We start from the raw sequence: 19,777 nt of genomic DNA, 5'->3' as shown, positions 1-19,777 counted from the left end.
AGTTCAGGTGACATAAGGGACTGTCTACTTATGACAAGATAAGAGTTCATCATGTTTTGTTCATACCACTAAAAACTGAACTTTATTAGTCAATGATTTATTTATTTTATTTATGCTGTCAACTGAAAGAAGAGGTTGGTGAAGTAAAGTTACGAATTTGAAGTTTATGACACTACCAATTAACTAATGGGCTTGGTCAAAATAGACGTTTAAAGAAAGCTGCAAATTAAGTCATTATGCTGTCTAAACCTGAATATTTTCCTTGAACTGCAGTTCTGCTTGAGTTTTTTTTTATTAAATTGATTTGTTTTTCTTTTGAATCAATACAATTATCATAGTTAATAAAAATAATGCCATTGTTTTATAATTAATTGTTTGCTATTAACAAGGAAAAAAATATTTCTGTTTATACCTTATAAGGTACCGTTAAAATTAAATTTAAGACTTTAAATGGCAGCTTATTTGATAAATCATACCGATAATACGAGTATGAGACATGTCATACCAATTTAAGCGAAAAATCTTGATTATTTCACCTAAAATGCTAAAAGTCTTCATGTCAAGTACGAAGTCAGATAAATTATTCAAGTGTTTCCCCTCTCAGCACTAAGCCTACTAATCAGATTATGTAATCGATGTGATTACAACCTTTAAACAAAAGCTTACCTGATATTTGAAACACGATTTCAAAAAACCTCAAAAAATCGAAGTTCAGTCTAGTTTTGAAATGATTTAATTATAGCTTACATGTGTACTATAAAGGGATTTGTCGAAAATCAATCATCTTCCGGGAAAAACTCATGGTAGGTAGGTAGAAATGTCGATCTCAAGGCAACCTAGCCTAAGATCGGCTACTTATATACTAATACTTACTTTGTATTTAAAAATTCTTCCCTTGCAAATTTAGTTTGTCTTTTGCAAAAAATGTATCTGAATTCTATGGACTGAGACAAATGTGTTGATTTATTCATTTAAAATCATAGTTATTTTTTATTCTTTTTTAATTTCTTCATTTTCTTCATTGCTTTTCTATGGGCATATTTATCATTTTTCGCTATTGTCTCCTTGTACTTACGCTTGTTATATTTTTGAAACTCTGCATCTGCTAACAAATCCTCAACCAAAGATTTCTTTTTGTTTCGGCGAGTATCTCGTTCTTTGTAATAATCCAGAGGCGAATGTTGCACAGTACCAATCTTAAAATTGAAAACATGTTAAAAAGAAAACTTAATTAAAGCTAAATCAATTATTTACCTGGAAGTACTTGGGCAGTACTTTAAGATCATTTTTCTTATAGAACTGTTTGGGATTTAGAACCGATCTCATTTGAAGTATTTTCAAATCGTTTTCAACCTCCTCCGTTACTTCAGTTGCTGGCATATTGAACCATCCTTCACCCTTTGTCTTGGCCCTTTCAATCTGTGTGTAAAAAGATAAATCACCATTATTCTCTTAAATCATATGCCTAGATATTTTTTGTGTGTGCAAAGATCCATTGCAAATATCAGTTTACTAAAGAAGACATCAATGTGGACCACAAATCTATCGCAGAGAATACATTGTCTATCGAGAACTCTTCGAATGCTTCATTATTAGGAAATATACGCACATGTTTTTAAATTGTAGAAAATAACTTGCTATTCTTCAATAGTCTGAAAGTGCGGTAATGTTGTCCCGTCGGCCTTACAGGAGCGATTAGAGGCTTAACAATCGCTCCTAAGATAACAACGAGTGAAACTGAGTTCTCGTATTGAGTCTAGACGAATGTATTATTTCACCCCTGCAAACATAATAAGTGGTCACTTTACTTGCCTCAACAAGCTTCAGCTGTCGAATATATCATCATTTGTTTGCAGTACTGAGTTCAAGGAATTTATATATGTAATTGAATTAAATAAACATAAATTTACCCTTCTTAGATCTCGAAGTTTTCGATCAGGAAGTCGAGGCAGGGACTTTTCTTTTTCTATTCCGTTTAATGTGGATGTTTTCAATTCCTCAGCCACATTGGTTTCCGATAAAATGTCTGTAATTTTGCCAGTATTTTTATCATATTCAGGAAATATAAGGTCTTTGTTGGGACGTCTTTGGTAACGGAAAGGCTGCTTAGACTTATTTGCTGCTTTAGATTCGTCTGCTGCTTTAACCGATTCAATGGCGTATTCCATATCAAGTTCAGCTTTTGTTTTAGGCTCTTCTTGGGTAAATTTCTTCAAGAGATGGGAAATATCATGACTTGGTGGCGGTAGACCTTGAGTGAATAATGAAAACAATTACAAACCTATACTCACTGTTAATTATTAAAAGTTTTGTTTAGTATTATAAGTATATACCTCCATAGTCACCGTCGTCTTCTTCTTCCGAGCCAGGATCAATGTCATCTTCAAACAGAGGTTTCTGTAGAAGTGATTTTGGCTCTTCTTCTTGATGGTACTGGATCTTTGATATTTTATTTGTGAAGCTCTTTTCATCATTATCGTCCAGAAGGTTTAAATTTCTGTCCGTGTCGACAATAAAAAGCGAGCTCATTTTTATTAAAACTAGATAACAGCTTAACAAAAAAAAATGAATTATTTTTTTAATTCGTATTTCCCATGTGGGCAAATAATAGAAAACACAACCAAAACGTTTGGGAAGCCAAAGCCAAAGAGCAATAGTTATAAATGAAGAGATAGATAACATGGAACTGTCAAAAGAACCAATTAGTGGTTAGGCTGTGTTTGCACTGCATTTATACCCTCAAAACGCAGTGCTTCGTAAGCTTAGGTTATGAGAATGTAAGGCACCTCATTTGTACAAAATTGAAAAGATGTTTAACATCTCAAGTTCATAGATAGAGACAGAATATCAAAATAATTCAGCTCACATTTGTTGGATGGAGAAAGAAGACCAATAAATATTCAGGACACATTTTTTAGAAGGAGAAGGTAATTCAGATCTTCAAAAGTACGGGATATAGATAGTGTCACACGAATATGCCCACTCTTTGCCAATTTAAACTATTTAACAAATACTTATCCTGCTCTTCTTTTCTTTAATATTGCAGATGCAAATACATGTAAATTCAAGATAAAGACAAATTTCTTCTTTGTTTTCACTTTGATTTAAACAATTATCTGGTTTATTTCTTTTTTGTCTTTCTTTTCTTTGAAATAGTAGTTTCAAAAACTTAATAAAAGTATGCATGAGGCCTTATCCAATTCACAAAAAATTAATTAATTGTAAATTGAATTAAGATCCCGTGTATACTTTTATTTAGTTTTTGCAACTACATTTTCAAGGTTTAAAAGTTACAGCTTAATCAAAGCTTCCCTTAATTCCAATAAAATAAATTGCTTACTAATTTAATAATAAATGAGTTAAGCTCAATTTCAATTTTTTCAATTATGTTGTGGTCTTCATAAGAAAATTTAAAAATGAAATTCACCACGTGGTGGTAGGTTTTGCGTAGACTATTTCTTAGAACATACAAATGTCGTCATGAACTTATTTAAATTGTAAAGTTCCGCCTTTGCAAACAAAAACAGTGAGTCTGAGCAGACAGCAGATTATTGAGTTTGATTACAGAAAAGTTTGTACGGCAAATGTCTATTGTTTTATAATAAATTGATTGTTTAATAAAAGTATTGAATTTAAATAAAAATATATTAATTTACTGAAATGTAGTTTGCTATGAACTTAATTAAGTATTGAAAATATATAAAACTTAATTTCAAAACGTGTATTTTTTAAAAAAAATCACAATTTACAATTATAAAAATTTAAATGTCTGAAATTCTAAAAAAAGGCATAACATTTTAGGAAAAGACCTCCGTAGCATACCTGCAGAAATTAACCATCACTAACCTTTTCAAAATGCAGATGGCGCTACTGTAGCTGTCTCAAACAAAGCAAATAACAAAAAAAACTTGAAAACCTGGTAAAGAAGAGTGAGACGAAGCGGACCTTTTTTCTAAAGCGAACAGCGCAATAAACAAGCGAGAAATTCGTAGCACATCCCTTTCTCACTACTTTCGGATCTCGTTAGTTAGTTCTTTCACAAACGCTCACCGAAGAGGTAAACGATATAATCATCAACACTCTGAAAAGAATAAAATATCACTTTTTCATCCGGTGAAGAGAAGAAAGATATAGCTACGCATTTCCTTTAGACGACCGCCATATTGTTAAAAATGAGACAAAAGATTTCGAAGTGAATTTTTCTTGTTTTACAAAAAAGTGGAATTAATATAATTTTAATTTTATTATTGTTGATTATAAGATCAACGTTACTCTCGTAATTAAAAAAAAATACAAAAACTGGGCTTAAGGTAAGAATTGTTAAATACACAACCCCGTTGAAAAAAGTTACATATATTTCCTTCCTTTATATACCTGCAAGCCTTAGGAAAATTCCAGTGAATATCATTCGTTTATATAATCAATTTTTTACTAGTTAAGTTAGTAAGGAATATTAATGTTTGCTAAATATTTAATACTTTATTTAAAATTTGTGTTTTTCTTATTTGGTGAATGTTTTTGTTGACAAATGTTTTTTTTTTAATAAAAGATAACTAGCTGGATGTGAAATGGAAAATGTATTTCCTGAACGAAAGAAAAAAGAAATCAAGCCTTGTGTGTGAAAAAAAAGAACACGTAGGTATAAAATGTAGTGTCGATGGCGATGTCGAGACTTTCGTCATCTTTCAACATAGATTTGTGTAGGTATAGAATATAGTTAGTACGTATTCCACCAGAAGAAGTGAGAATGAGAAGGGTTTATCGATAGCGGGCGTAGGTAGGACCGAAAGTCCGAAACTCCCAATCCCAAGCAACACACACACAACACTTCTCCTGTTCTCCATCACCAACACCAGAGATGTACTGCTCTTTTGGTACTTTTCAACCAAAAATATTTGTATGCAAAAGTGTTAAATATGTTCTCTTTTCTCCTCACGTAAAACTAGATTTCATATTTAGGCTCAACTTTCCATTACCGCAGCACAAATTTCGACACGCATTTTTTTTTTTTATTTGGAAGACATGTGTAAATAAATAATTATTGCAATTTTAGATTGCGGAAACATTTATTTTTATTTTAAATTACTTTTCAAAGTTCACCTTTTCACAAACAAAACACGCAAAAATAGTTGATTTTGACATTTCTTCCTAGTTTTGTTCATTCTTGTCATACTTGATTTTTTTTTATTTTAGTGCTTAAATGTTTCATATACCCAAAGTGGCACCCACCTCAAATCCTATAGTGATTCCAAGTAGGGGGGCAGCATGAGCCCCTTAGTACGCCGTACTATCAATGGAAACAAACTTGTTTTAGGCTCAAAAAAACGAAATACAAATAAAAAATGTAGGGTAAAGTCCGTAAAAGCAAATATTTTTTTTGGTGTGACTCAAAGGTGTTTCCTCACATTAATATTTAAAACATGTTCTACTGAGACCCCTACCTAACTTAAAAAAAATCAAAAGGAAATTCTTGCTGCGGTAATGGAAAGTCGCACTTTAACTCATTAAACACAAAATTAAATCAACAATTTTGTCGGAACTAAGCGAAAGAATTAACATCCCTGCACTGGATTATAGTAGTAATTTTTGTCATCGGGGTAGAATGGAAGAGCAAGAGCGAGATATGGCCGCGTTGCAATATTTCACCGTTTACATGATACAGTTTCAGCTGAATGCTAAATCAAAAACAAAAGATTGAGTTGAAAATTACATAAATACGTACATTGTATGTACATTATATACTGTAGTAGACAGATGGAAAGAAAATTAAACTTGTGTGACTGTAAAATGGTTATTAATTTGTGTTGCTAGCAATAAAAATATTTGTTTATATTTAAAATAAATTAAAAAAAACTTAGATTGTCGCGCGGTGCGGTGTAGGTACTCTTATTATTGTCGCTCCCATTACTTTTTCTCGAAAATCATATACTTTTGCTATTTCCTCACACAATCTATATCTACTTCTATATATAAAAGCATGCACATATAAAGTTGTATTCATCTCTCTCAACAAACCAAAAAATGATGTCGCTTGTCGCATCTTGCATCACACCACGACCACAATATGAATCACTCACTCACTACTTGGTCTTGTTAAGTATGAAGGTTTCTCGTTCTCTTTTGTTTTTGGAATGATGTCGTCAATGCTAGTTTGGGGTGTTTTTCTTGCTCAGTCTTCCTTGCGCTAGCGCTATCTCAGATAGAGGTATACTTTTTGTTTTGTAACGAGACGCACTGAGTCACTAAATACTATTGAAAAGGTGGTGCGGTGCGTCTTTCTCTTGTGGTGTTGCTGGTTTTTTAAAACACTATAAATGTTTTGTTTTGGTTGCATCCTTATCTTTTGTATAAAATTGTCTTCTTCTTTACAATAACAAGATATTGGCTAACTTTAATTCCATATCATGTTACTTGAAGGTCCTTGACCTTGAACGTTTTATTACAAGAACAAGTGCACTGCACAGTCGGCTCACGATTAAAGGAACACGTGTTATCAAAATGGAAAGGGTTTGTTCCTAACGAAAGATCAAGCGTATAAAGCTAAGCTATAAAGTCGTTAAACTACCTACTGACCTATTATTAATTCCTTGTATGCAAGAATATAGCACATACATAGGTACAGTGAAAACTCTATTAATGGACACCAACCAAAGATAGAAAATCCACTTGAGTGGATAATGTATGCACTTAAATGTACAGAGCAGAGACACAGCACCTTAAGCGACTAGACTATAAGTTAATAACAATAAAATAAATTAATACAAATCAAAAGGATAGAGAAAAAAGAAAAACACACAGAAAGAACACATGAAAACTGCAGTATAGTAAAATGGCCTGTTGTATTTCTCCACTTCAACCATTATATTCGCATTTCTTCTACTGCTCATCAGTTTACCATTGAGCCCAATGTCATACGTACTGTTAGTACAGGGATTCTTTATTTTTCCGCACTTCACGAATGTAAAAAGTTTTACTAGTCTCAATATTTCCCACTTATTACATTCAAAACCAATGTGCATCGATATTTCCTTTTGTATCCTTTCCTATTTACTTGACAAAATAATTTATTTTAAATTTTGAAATACAAATAAAATGAGCAAGTTTTTGTTAGTTTAGATAATATTACTGTATTCAGTCATTCAATGATTGTCTCTATTTTAAATTTTTTCTAAGGCGGATAATTCTTTTAGCCGAAAAAAAATGCTACGAACGTTGTCACTCTCCACCTAGGAAGGCTTTCACAGTACATATTTGTTTCCTTTGGTAAAGATTTTTTTCTTTTAAAGAACTAATCAATTTCTCGTATAAATGAATTGTCTCTAGTACGTATTTATATATATAGCCTACTTTAAATTTCATCCGTTTGAAAGTATCTACCTATCTCTTCTAATGACAGGGCGTAACTAGGACCTAACAATTACTTGGTTGAGACACCGTCAAGAGATTCAATAGTAGCCTGACAGTCAGAGAAGATGCGGATATCAGAAGTTGATATCACGTTTTCTCTTAGCCAAGAGATAACCTCTTTGATCGCTAAAATTCCCGCTTGGAAGACGTTACAATGATTAGGGAGGCGGAGTGAGATGCTTAGATTAAGCTTTTCTGAGTACACACCACTACCAACACCCTCATTTGTCATGGATCCATAAAAATGAATGCTTTTGTCATCCAGGAGTTTTTTGTCTTCCCATTCATCTCTAGATGGAATGGATACCTGGAAGTTTTTTCCAAATGGTTTTTTTTTAATAATGTAGTCTACGAGTATGTACTTTGGTATAGAACCAAAGAGGTTCAAAATAATGGAGTGCCCCACATTGTTGTTGGTACATTGAGATGAGGCGTTGAGGGGCATAGCATAGCCAATAGATTATGCGAGGTTGAAAACCTATATCTTCTCTATTAACTCTTTCCTGAATATTATATTTCCAACTTATTTTTATGTCCAATATCAGACCAAGATATTTGGCTTCATTGGTAAAAATTAGTGGTACACCTTTTATTGAAGGAGGTACAATTACTGGGATCTTGTATTTCCGTGTAAAAAGGACGAGGGCTGTTTTTTCAGGATTAATATGAGCATATTGAGTGCGTTTTGGAGGAGGTCTCTAAGTGTATTAGAATGTTCTCCTTTGACGGCGATAGCAACATCATCGGCATACGCAACCACTCTGTAGCCTTCTCTCTCAAGGGATATTAGCAGTTCGTTAACCACTATGTTCCCCAGGAGAGGGGACAGAGCACCACCTTACGAAGTGCCTCTACCGACAGACCTTTTCGTATAAAAATTTCTTGGAGTTGATGATCCTGCTTTTTAGCATTAGATTAATCAACGCACAGATTAAGTATTCGACGTTTAGGGTCGGCATAGTGGATGTGTCAACGTTGTTGAAAGCGCCATTAATATCCAGGAGGCCACCATAGTATATTCCTTTTGCTCTAGGTAGTATTCGATAGTTCTTATTAGAGTGTGCAACGCTGTTTCTACCGATTTCCCTTTGCAGTAAGCATGCTAAGACATCGATAGTCTCTTATCAATGCTATTACGTACATGGATATCAATCAATCGTTCCAGAATGAATGATGTTAAGCTAATAGGTCTTAGATCTTTAGGGTTTACATGAGCAGTTGCCCGCCTTGGGAATTAAAACTACCTTTACATCTCTCCAGCGCTGAGGTATATAGACCATAATATTCACTGTAAAGATATAAAACAAAAACTTAGTCTTTTATTAGACCCTTGCAGATTTTTTTTACATAAGGTTTCAACTAAATTTAAAACTTCTTATTCAATGCATCATCATTAACATTCATTTAATTCTCATAAGTATGTTTTTTTTCATTTTTTCCTTACAGGGTTGATCACTCACGTCATCAAATTTATCATACATCAATTTAATGAGGCTCGAAAATTACCAAATCAGGTAATTTTAAAATAATCATCTATATATGTTTTCTGTTAAAAATATTAACATATATAGAGGTTGAATCTTGTAGTTTCGTTAAGTTACATACATATCTAATTATTTTATATAAATATTTCCATTGCAAATCTCGGGAATCATAAAAAATATGTTTAAAATAAAATTTTTGAGTTTTCTGTAAAATTCAAACAAAGAAATGATATCCAAATTGAAAAGGCATAGCTTAAGCCTAAAAATTAACAAAACTATTGGCACTAATGTGTCTTATTTGAAAGGTCTACATATTTCATGGTAGAAATAAAACCGACATGACTTTTAAAACTCCTACTTCATGACTGACAGGGTGATACTTAACATAATATAATTATGTCCATTTAACCAATTAAGATAAATCCTTACATAATATAAACCACCAACTAATTATTAAAAGCGGTTCTGATACCCTTTCTTACTTCTGCATAAACTGCCTACATACATGCAGTTACATCGAAAACTATATTGTATTATTAGTATCGACTTCTTTATAAGCTGGTTTATGATTTTAAAATTTGTATCTGAAGCTTAGGTATTAAAGTAGGATAAATCGGTAAAATTGATTTTAATTCTTTAAAGCCATGGTTAATAGAAAAATATTTACACATTTCTAGCTAAGCCTTTCTAATTAGTATTTATCTATTTTAAAAGTGTATACAATTTTATGAACACAAATATTTCCTTCTATTTTACAGTGACATGGAAGACATAACCAAAACAATAATGTTCACAACAAATACCATACAAAACGGTCAGCCAACAATTCAATATCAAACGGCCGATGGGACAATTTTAAAACAACCAAAAATAGAGGGCCAAAAAAGTCAACAAGATTATCCAACATTCTGTTACACTACCACCAATGTAAGTTTAAAAGTTGTTCACAAAAACTCATCGGACTAAAAACAAACCCAAAAAAAAAAATGTGACACCTACCCTTCTTTGAAAACATTTTAAAATTCATTGACACAGAACTCGTTGTTTTATGGGATAAAACCATAGATAATACGGATATCGTGACAAGGATTGTAAAGTAGGCCATATAATAATTCACGTACTTTTAAGCTTGCCTTTAATTTTTCGTTTTTAATTTCACTATATTATTCTTTGTCTGCAGGGTAATGCGACAACTGTTAATCTGGCACAACTTACTACAGACGATAATAAAACATGTTATATTGCCCAACCCATTGGTGGTTACAATTATGCATTGGTGAATCAAATGCAGCTAAATCAAGGAGGAACTGTGGGTATCGCTACTGTTGATAATCAGGGTCGTTTGCAAGTTATAAATAAACCCATTGCTGCCGTAAGTCTCCTTTTTGAATTTTAAAATCATCCCAATACAATATAGTTAAATCTATCCCATAGAACACAATATCGAATATTAGTTTTAAATGCGATGTTTGCGGTCTTATGTTTTCCCATTTGACTTTATTAAATCATCACAAACGTATTCATGCTCAAGATGGCAGCGATACAAATCAGGATCAGATCGCTGTGGTAAACGCACAAGGGCTTGTGCAAACCCAAAATATAATTACCGAGAATGGGCAACCCCTGGGCCAGATACAAATAGTTGCAACCGAATCATTGGAACCCGCTAGCTCACATTCCATGCAGCAAACGGCAAACGAAGTCACGGTTACAACGGCAAAGACCCTAACCCTAGAAAAGTCCAAATGTATATCATGCGGTGGACAAATACTTCAGCCTACCAAAAGAAAAGGCCCGAAGATAGTGCGATGTGATAATTGTGCTAACAACGATAATTCAAATGGCAATATGCAAACGCAAACGTCACAGGCGACGCCCACACAAATATTTGTGGCGCCTGATGGAGAAATAAAATTCGAAATGAATGAAATTCCGAGTGGAACAAGTGAATCATCGATGGATTCACTAAATGCCCAAAACATTATTCCAATACAACAAGGAAACGGCGGCAATCAATCGAACAGTGGTAGGAAAAATCAGCACCAACATCAACATCAGCAACAGGAAATTATAACTGACAATAGTGGATGCAATGAAACTATAGTTGGCCATCATCCAGTTAAAAAGAGAAATCTTGCAACAGTCACCAAGTGTCAAAAGTGCAATGGATCTGGGGTAATATTTGTAGGCGGCAGTCAGCGACAAGTCAAATCAGAGTAAGTGATTACGATTGATAAGATATGAAATGAACTTTTTATTAACTATTTTCATTTATTCATTATAAATAGAACACCCAAACCTTTTACTTGCAATATTTGCGGAGGTACGTTTTCGAGGTATTCCAGTTTGTGGTCACATAAAAAGTTACATAGCGGCGAGAAAAATTATAAATGCACCATCTGCGGTTTGGCATTTGCAAAAGCGGTTTATTTGAAAAATCACGCTAGAATTCACACTGGTGAAAAGCCTTACAAGTAAGTTTGTTTAAGTTTTATTATACAATATACATATGTACATATGTACGAAGTGATAAGTGTTTTAATAGATAGTTGGATGTTTTGATAACAATACAATGTAATAAAAAATAATAATTATGTACCTATTTTCCAGATGCCAGACATGCGGAATGCAATTCTCTCAATCACCCCATCTTAAAAATCACGAACGAACCCACAGCGGCGAGAAACCGTATGTGTGCGAAGTCTGCGATAAAGGATTTGCCCGCCATGCTACATTATGGAATCATCGTAGAATTCATACTGGAGAGAAACCATATAAATGTGACATCTGTGGATCAGCCTTCAGTCAAGCAGCCCACCTTAAAAATCACGCCAAGGTTCATTCCGGTGAGAAACCATTTAAATGTGATATTTGTTCAGCAGCGTTTGCTGATCGTTTTGCTCTTAAGCGACACCGAGGAATTCACGAGAAATATGGTATGTTTGCAAAACAAAACTACTCAATTTAACATATTTTAATATATTATCTTTTTGTTTGATTTCTTAGGCCAAACAGCGCCTCGCCATTCATCTCAATTACAAAATCATGACGATCAAGGTCAGATAACACAATCAATGGTTATCCACAAACAGGAAATGCCCGAAATGGACGATGAAGCCCAACACGAAGTCATTATTGCGGGATTATAAAATTAGATGCTTTAATATAAATATTTTAAAGTGTTTTTCTTATATAGTTTAAGAATTGTGATTTGTTTAATTTCTTTCAATTACATTTTTCTTTAAGTTTGTTGTTCCAAAAACAAAAAAAACAATTGATTTTCTTTGTGAGAGGGAATCGCAATGTAATAATATCAATAACTTACAGAAAAAATGGGCAGCAGCGGCAGATTGAGTAGGAGGTTAATCATATCTTTACAAAATAACAAAACTGTGTTTTATTTCGTAATTATATATTTGTTTTTATTTTTATATTATACTGAAGGAACCAGTTAAATTATAAATTGATTAAATTAAACCAAGATTTTTATAATTTAAAGATACTGCAAAGTGGAAATGGAATATCTAAATTTTTGGTTTGAAAATGCATACCTAACCTATACACTCGTATATAACCAAAGTTGGAGTATAATGGTTCGTAGGTGACAGCTATGTCAATATAACATCTTATGTCAAAGTTTTTTATGGCCCGCATTTCGAAATGCGAGGCGAGCATACGATAGTTGTATTTGCATATTTTCTTTGTTCAAGTAGCAGTCTAAACAATTTAATAATTGATTACGAGTATCGTTAATATATAACGATATAGAGATTCTTACAATTTGAATCATAATATGGGCCACAGTTTTATTTTGCAGATACTATTGAAGACAAGTGATTAAAAGCAATCTTACCAAATATCGCAATTGGAGGTAGAAATTATTATTAGTACCATTGGCGAGTCGAATGAATAAAAGTGTGAGTGTGAGAAATTTGTATTACCGTTGGCGAATTGAGAACCGTTGATTCGACTTACATGTCATACATTTTTCGAAGATTGATCTCACTCTATTGCCGCTATCGAATGTTCGTTGATTTGAACGTCATTCGTGTTATTATTTGTCGAACGTTCATATTGTGTGAGAAAGCTTATGTAAAAGAAATGTGTCGGAAGATAAAACAAAGTAGGTTCATATGTATATTTCATTTCTTTTATAAAATAACATGAATCAATGCATTTTTATTCAGCTGCAAGAGAACTAATAATAATCAGTACGAAAAGTTAGTCCAACTGAAGGAATCGAACCCGAATGTAGCGAGAGGTGTTGGAGAGTTTGGTTCCATACAAAGAAATCATAACGAATACACATTTTATGGTCACACGCCTTAAAAACTTGCACTAAAAACCAAAAGCTACTCTAGAGGAAAAAACTTAGTATCATTGCGTTTAAACTGATTTTTCTGCTAATATATTGATGATGCAACTCAATCGAAGCAATGATTCATATATGGATCCCTCAACACATCCTACTCCTGGTAATCTGACCGTTAAAAAAAATTAGTTTCGTGAGTATTGGCCTTCCAACTTGTTTAATACTAATACAAACGCTTCCTTATTCAGTCGAAAATATGATCTGAAACTCAAGGAATTAATTAGAATTGAAAGAACTTCCAGTAGGTACAAAATGTTTGTTCTACTTACAGATAATTAGGGAGTTTCAAGAAATTAGAATTGTCTCGAATATTCTTGCGCAGTCGAAGCATTCTTTTTCCTTTTCTCCAAAAAACAAATCTATGTTGCTTATTATTTTGAATTATTTTATATTTTTATTAAATATAGAAATTATCAATAAATGAACACAGAAGTTTCATGAGTTGACGTTTATTTATGTCTGTTATTTTTTTTGGATGGTAGCACTGAATTTCGAACACGAATTGTAAGGTTCGCCAACCGTGGTATGTCGAATGTGTTACTTCGCTAATGAAAATATCTCACTTCGATTCGCCAACGATAATAGGGGTAATAAAATATGATTACATATCTGATTACATCCTGCAATCGACGCTCTTTGAGTTAGATTTTTTCTCTGATTGTTGTTTTTCTTGCAAGGACAGCTCTTGGAACGTTTTTCCATGACCTCTCGACTCAATTATCAAAGCTCTTTTATCCCCTATCGAATTTTTATTTTATAGAAATTTAATTTAAATCCACTCATAAACACTTTCCGGCTGTTGAATGAAATACAAAATTTAAAAATTGATATCAAATCATTGAAAACAAAGGTTACTTAGATCAAAACTTACTCTGGCTATTTAACTATCCAAGCTACAATTATCAATATCGCTCATAAAACACAGCTAATTAAAAAGAACATGACAAAAGTAACGGCCTTATGATCTCTAACCATATCATCATTTCAAACCAAGAAGAAACGCCATTAATTTTAAAAAGAGAGGTAAATGAAAGGTAAAGCGTGCTTTTTATGTCCACCACGGTATGTATTTTAATTTCGAATTCTTTGGCTAATCGAGAAACAACATACACAGTGGTTCACCCATACGTTTAACTGGTTTTCCTACTTTCAAATAAATCTGCCGAGGTATTAAATTTGATAGAAACAAAAAGAAATAATTTTATATTTAGCATTTATTACTCATCTTTTAATCATAACAAACGAACATCGTCAGGACTAATACAAAACATCAAGGTTTCGGAGACTTTTCGATTCGAGTCAGAGTCTTCGATAAAATTCAAGTTAGTAACAAATTCTCTACGCATACAAATACTACCACTACAAATACTTAGTTGGCAATGTAACCTTGCACGTTTTTCTAAAACATCACTTGCACTTTCATTGGCATTGATAGAAATACTAAATTTTCCATCTGTTATTTGGCCTGAAATTGTTTCAGCTGAATATCCTTTATCAGGCAAACTAAGTTTCCATTTTTGAGGTGCACTTTCAGTCAATTTAGCTCCATTTTTAAGCGATAGAATACCACTGAGTGCCAGTTCAGATTTTTTACCAATTCGAATGGATTTTTCTAAAGTCGCTATCTGCTCTGACTTAGCATCATCGTTACAACTCAAATTGAACTTAATGTTCAGTGGCCACGTCAACATGGTTTCTAAATCGACAATTTGAATAGTATGGTTATTAGTATCTGCGATGTATAACATTTTTCCTGTGGAATCCACGCACAGACCACCTGGCTCGTTGAATTGAAATAGTTCTTTTAATTTGTTCTTTTCTCGAATCAAACACGTTTCGATGGCATTGGTTGTAATGTCAACGCGTTTGATCTTATGATTGTATGTATCAGTTACATACAAATATCCATCAACACTGTTATAAGCTACAGCTAAAGGGTGTTGTAATTTTGCAGAGTATTGTTTTCCGTCGTTGTCGCCAAAAGCAAATAAGTTCTAAAAGTAAAAAACAAAGTTTACATTTAATTATAGACAAAATTGCATACAAAAAATTATACTTACAAGTGGATTTCTATCACCTCCGACAACTGCAGTTACCTTGCCATCAATCATAGAAGCTTTCCTTATGCTCGAACTTTCACTATCCGCAATAAATAGCATATCCTTCATCAACGTCAGTCCAGATGGTTGTGCGAATGCTGCATTTTGAGGATATGAATTGTTGCGGTTCTCTTCTGACCCATTGCCTATTAAAGCTGCACACGTCAAAGGTTCGTATTTTTTAAACTTCCACCATATGATACCATCCAAAAATATGCCCCATATTTGATGAGTTCCTGCCATTGCTATTAGGATGACATTTTTTTCGTGGACGCTTTTTTCATCGACATGAAAAGACATATCCATATCTCGAGTCCGAAATGCAACAACATCCCAAGGTGATGAAAGTTTCTGCAGGCTTCCCAAAAGGCCACCAACTTTATCATTTCCCTGCTCCCCAGTACCAGCAATAGTCGTCACGAGTCGCTCTCTGAAGCAAATTTTTCGAATAGCGTGGTTTTCTGTGTCGGCAACAACCAATTCGTCACTATTTAGGAAAGCCAAACCTTGCGGCGAATTGAACCTAGCCACATTAAAATCACCGTCCAAAAATCCGCAATTGAATCCACCAATTTTTTCCAAAACATGTCCATTTCTATTGAGAACTAGGATTCTGTGATTCCCAGAGTCAGATATAGCAATCAATTCACAGTGGTCTTCGGTTTTAGGACGACAGCAGATTTTACTGGGAAATCTTAAATTCGAAGCGCTTGTCAAGTTCGTCGAAGGACTAAGAGGCAACGAAGAACCATCTAAATCGTCAGAGGCACCATAATAATCGATAGAAGTTGAAATGAACTTTTTCAAAAACAACCCATGGCCCTCACCCATCAACACAAGCAGTGGATAGCCAGTGGGTGAAATCAAAAACAAAGTGGGCCAGCACTTGATCTTCAGCTTTGTCCACATACTGGAACTGCAGTCATTGACAATAGGATGAGTGATGTTGTAGCGTTGAATCGCCGATAGCAGGTTCGAGGAATCCTTTTCATTGTCGAATTTGGCACTATGCACTCCTATTACAACAACTCCGTTCTCCACGGGAAACGAGTCTTCGATCGATTTCAGATCAGGAAGTATGTGCATACAATTGATGCAGCAGTATGTGAAGAAATCAAGGATAACTAGCTTCCCTTTGAGTTCGGCTATATTAATTGGTTCGGTGACATTAAACCAATCTAAGTCTAAAGGAAAAAATGTGTTTCTTTGGTAGATATGTGATTGATTTTCATTTATAAGTTTACCTTTCTCAAAATCTCCAACAGCTTCAAGTTTAGTCTGACTGTTTCTATTGAGGTAGGATTTAATTAGTTGCTTTTGTTCACTTTCACTTTCCAGGCTTGCATATTCATTTAATAATTGTTCAGAATTGTACGCTAATATATCAAGTATATCTAATTCTTCTGAATCCATTTTTATAAAAATGTATAACCCGGTTATTTATTTTCTTGTAATAAAATTTAAGATTTAACTTTCAAGTTGAAATAAAATACAAAACAAAAATAAATGCAAATGGACATGTTCAATGAGAAATAATTTCATAGGATGAGCTCAGAGACCAAATATAGAATTGGCCAGTTTATATCTAAAATTTTTGGGAATTTTCGCAAAGGGAGTGAAACACACTTCTCTATTTATTCCCACACAGCATTTAATTTAGCTTGAAGTTTCTTTTCATTCTTCGTGAATTGTGCGATAGGGAATTCTTGAGAAGTCGAATAAAATATGTAATAGCGGTTTTTAGATTTCTGAGAGCAAAAGTGAGAAATTTCTGAGAATACGGAAATTTCTCATATCAAAAAAATATAAACTGGCCAAATGCATTGAGGTAGACATTTTTCCTCTTTTCGCTTGCGCCAATCAACTACGATGGCAACACCTTGACAATCTTTTAAACAAATTTTAAAATAGGTTTGTATAAAATGGTCTGTTTCGTTTTTCCGAAATTCGGTGTTAATAAAAAATAAAATTGACAGAAACTTGGACTTTAGATGAGAAAAACGAGTTCGTCCAACTAATAAATACGTTATGTGGCGCAATAGTCCTTTGGGATGGAGGGGACCTAAAGATTATGTGCCGAATCCGAACGGCTTATTTGAGAAAGCACTTTTTCATGACAAGAATTACTCATACCATCATACCAGAGTACTTCAGATTGTCCAACTGAGATTAATATATAATATCGATTGTATACACATGTTCATTATAGAATCCATTAAATGATTTGCAAACTTATTAGGACCAGATTATTGAAATTTTGTATATGAGAGAAACGTCAAAATTCACATTTGGCTTCTTTCGCAGCCTAGCCATCCAATTCTGTAATCGTCGCGACAATGTATAATGCCTATCCCTATACATTGCAGATTTGTATATAGAAAAAAAGCTGGCTATAACTAAGTGTTTTTCCATAGTCTTAAAATTATATTTCCAAGGTGCTTTATATAGTAAAAACTCATTAAAATTCAGAAAAGTATCTCACTAATGTAAAAATAAAATTGCAACTAGTTGCATTAACAGCACAGTTAAAAAGAAGTTTTAAAACTGTTGAAAATACTTGTAACAAAACTTAAAAAATTTAACACAATATAAAAATGAAAGTAAAGAACAATTTGTTAAGCCTTTGTTACACTTGTAATATTGGGGCAACACTGTTCCGGTTTCTATTCTAAATTTATTTTCATAGTTCACTTTTACAAATACAACAAACACAAAAATTGTTGATTTTGACATTCTTCCCTGTTTTTTGTTCAGTTTCGCCATACTTGACTTTTTTTTGTTGTTTTTGTTTTTAATTTAGTGCTAAAGCACTTTCTATAAACCAAAACTCACACCCACCCAAGTCCTATGCACACGAAGCTGTTAGTACGCCGTTCTATCAATTCAAAAAAACTTGTTTTAAGCTTAAAAAACGAAGTACAAAGAAGTAGGGTTATGTATGACTTAAACGTGTTTCCTCGCCTTAATATTTGAAACATATTCTATTGAGACCCCTAACTAACTGTGAACAAATTCTGAAGGAAATTTGACCCAAGTAGCCTCCCTTTTTTCTGCAGAAATCAAATGCAGTCACATGGACATTAAACATGCCTCAATGTGTAGTAGGGCTATTGAAAAATAACAAACAGTGCTTACCCGTCCTTACCACATATTCAGTGCATACCCTAAGAATTCAACGAAATCGTTTAAATTACATCTGTCAAAATAATTCATTACATTCACTGTCAAAAAATTCATTTTCTCCGTATTAAAATTTTTCATGACGTGTTGGCATCGGGCATTAGTAGCAATTGTGAATAGAAATAGCTAAAACTTTTAGATTATTTATTTTACAACCATTTAAACTCTCAAATAATGTTGCAATACATTTCTTATGTTTTGCTATTGTTTTGCTCAACTCAGGCAGTGTTTGGTTTGTATTTCCACATTGCTGAGACGGAACGAAAATGCTTTATAGAGGAAGTTCCCGATGAGACTACTGTGATTGGTAAATTTCTCCTATTACCCATCATTTCTTTTTTAGTAATGTAAACCTTTTTTTCTTTCAGTAAATTACAAAGTGGAGCTCTATGATCCTCGGTCCAATGGCTTTATGCCTTCATCACCGAACATTGGAATGCACGTCGAAGTGCGTGATAGCGACGATAAGATGATTCTGTCTCGTGTCTATAGTTCAGAGGGTCGCATTTCCTTTGTGTCCCATACTCCCGGTGAGCATGTTATCTGCATGTACTCAAACAGCACCGCCTGGTTCAGTGGATCACAACTGCGTGTCCATTTGGACATCCAAGTAGGAGAGCATGCTATCGACTATGCCAACGTAGCCCAGAAGGAAAAGTTGACTGAACTTCAGTTACGTATCCGGCAACTGCTTGATCAGGTCGAACAAATCACCAAAGAACAAAACTATCAACGATACAGGGAAGAACGTTTCCGACACACAAGCGAAAGCACAAATTCACGAGTACTTTGGTGGTCCGTGGCACAGACCGCTGTTTTGGTCATCATGGGATTCTGGCAGATGAGACATTTGAAGAGTTTCTTTGAGGCGAAAAAATTAGTCTAAAAGAAGGAGACTTACGAGCATTGTGGTGTAGACAGAATTTTAAGTGTTTTCTTTCTCTAAGGTCTCAATATTCTTTACTTTTGTTTCTTTAATCATAATTCCCCTTTTCCCTCGGACATTCTCTTGAAACAATTTTTTTGTTTTTTATTTTGTAATTGAAGTCATGTAAATCAAACGAAGAAATTAAATAAAGGATTTTTTTTGAGAAAATACGCTTTTTTAATAAAATAAAATAAAATAAAATAAATCCAAAAAAAAACAACAATGGTGGCAGGTACATAACCGATAGCAAAAATATCAGATTATAGGTAACCCTATTTTATACTATCGTTCATAATTAAGTAAGTAG

The 19,777-nt window shown here is 33.5% G+C and overlaps 4 protein-coding genes and 1 long non-coding RNA gene across 7 annotated transcripts; 2 read left to right on the top strand and 3 right to left on the bottom strand.

Moving 5' to 3' along the window:
* Positions 1-958: 958 nt before the first annotated feature.
* LOC129939318 (deoxynucleotidyltransferase terminal-interacting protein 2) lies at positions 959-2,655 on the bottom strand. Its single transcript, XM_056047293.1, has 4 exons — positions 2,334-2,655; positions 1,911-2,251; positions 1,255-1,419; positions 959-1,196 (listed from the first exon to the last, which is right to left on the bottom strand). Exons 1-4 carry the CDS (start codon positions 2,527-2,529, stop codon positions 984-986), a joined length of 915 nt encoding a protein of 304 aa, XP_055903268.1. The 5' UTR covers positions 2,530-2,655; the 3' UTR covers positions 959-983.
* Positions 2,656-4,020: 1,365 nt separating this feature from the next.
* On the top strand, positions 4,021-12,368 carry LOC129939778 (zinc finger protein 83). Of its 3 annotated transcripts, XM_056047914.1 has the most exons (8): positions 4,021-4,310; positions 8,854-8,921; positions 9,650-9,818; positions 10,072-10,263; positions 10,326-11,107; positions 11,180-11,365; positions 11,502-11,827; positions 11,898-12,368. In XM_056047914.1, the coding sequence occupies exons 2-8, from the start codon at positions 8,896-8,898 to the stop codon at positions 12,038-12,040; spliced, it is 1,824 nt and encodes a 607-aa protein (XP_055903889.1). In that variant the 5' UTR covers positions 4,021-4,310; positions 8,854-8,895; the 3' UTR covers positions 12,041-12,368. The 3 variants fall into 3 exon arrangements, with proteins under 3 accessions (XP_055903889.1, XP_055903890.1, XP_055903891.1); XM_056047915.1 differs by lacking the exon at positions 8,854-8,921; XM_056047916.1 differs by lacking the exons at positions 4,021-4,310; positions 8,854-8,921 and adding an exon at positions 4,614-4,635.
* Positions 4,225-5,872, bottom strand: LOC129939779 (uncharacterized). Its single transcript, XR_008780576.1, has 2 exons — positions 5,734-5,872; positions 4,225-5,675 (listed from the first exon to the last, which is right to left on the bottom strand). It is a non-coding gene; the product is annotated as an uncharacterized LOC129939779 (long non-coding RNA).
* Positions 12,369-14,459: 2,091 nt separating the features above from the next.
* On the bottom strand, positions 14,460-16,880 carry LOC129941477 (NHL repeat-containing protein 2). Its single transcript, XM_056050114.1, has 3 exons — positions 16,607-16,880; positions 15,324-16,546; positions 14,460-15,257 (listed from the first exon to the last, which is right to left on the bottom strand). The coding sequence occupies exons 1-3, from the start codon at positions 16,773-16,775 to the stop codon at positions 14,496-14,498; spliced, it is 2,154 nt and encodes a 717-aa protein (XP_055906089.1). The 5' UTR covers positions 16,776-16,880; the 3' UTR covers positions 14,460-14,495.
* A 1,725-nt stretch (positions 16,881-18,605) lies between these two features.
* LOC129938462 (transmembrane emp24 domain-containing protein eca) lies at positions 18,606-19,630 on the top strand. Its single transcript, XM_056046048.1, has 2 exons — positions 18,606-18,849; positions 18,911-19,630. Exons 1-2 carry the CDS (start codon positions 18,717-18,719, stop codon positions 19,426-19,428), a joined length of 651 nt encoding a protein of 216 aa, XP_055902023.1. The 5' UTR covers positions 18,606-18,716; the 3' UTR covers positions 19,429-19,630.
* The last annotated feature ends 147 nt before the right edge of the window (positions 19,631-19,777 follow it).

Source organism: Eupeodes corollae, chromosome 1 (genome assembly GCF_945859685.1).
Source record: "Eupeodes corollae chromosome 1, idEupCoro1.1, whole genome shotgun sequence".
NCBI classification, from domain to species: domain Eukaryota; kingdom Metazoa; phylum Arthropoda; class Insecta; order Diptera; family Syrphidae; genus Eupeodes; species Eupeodes corollae.
This window is presented reverse-complemented; position numbering and strand designations above follow the sequence as displayed.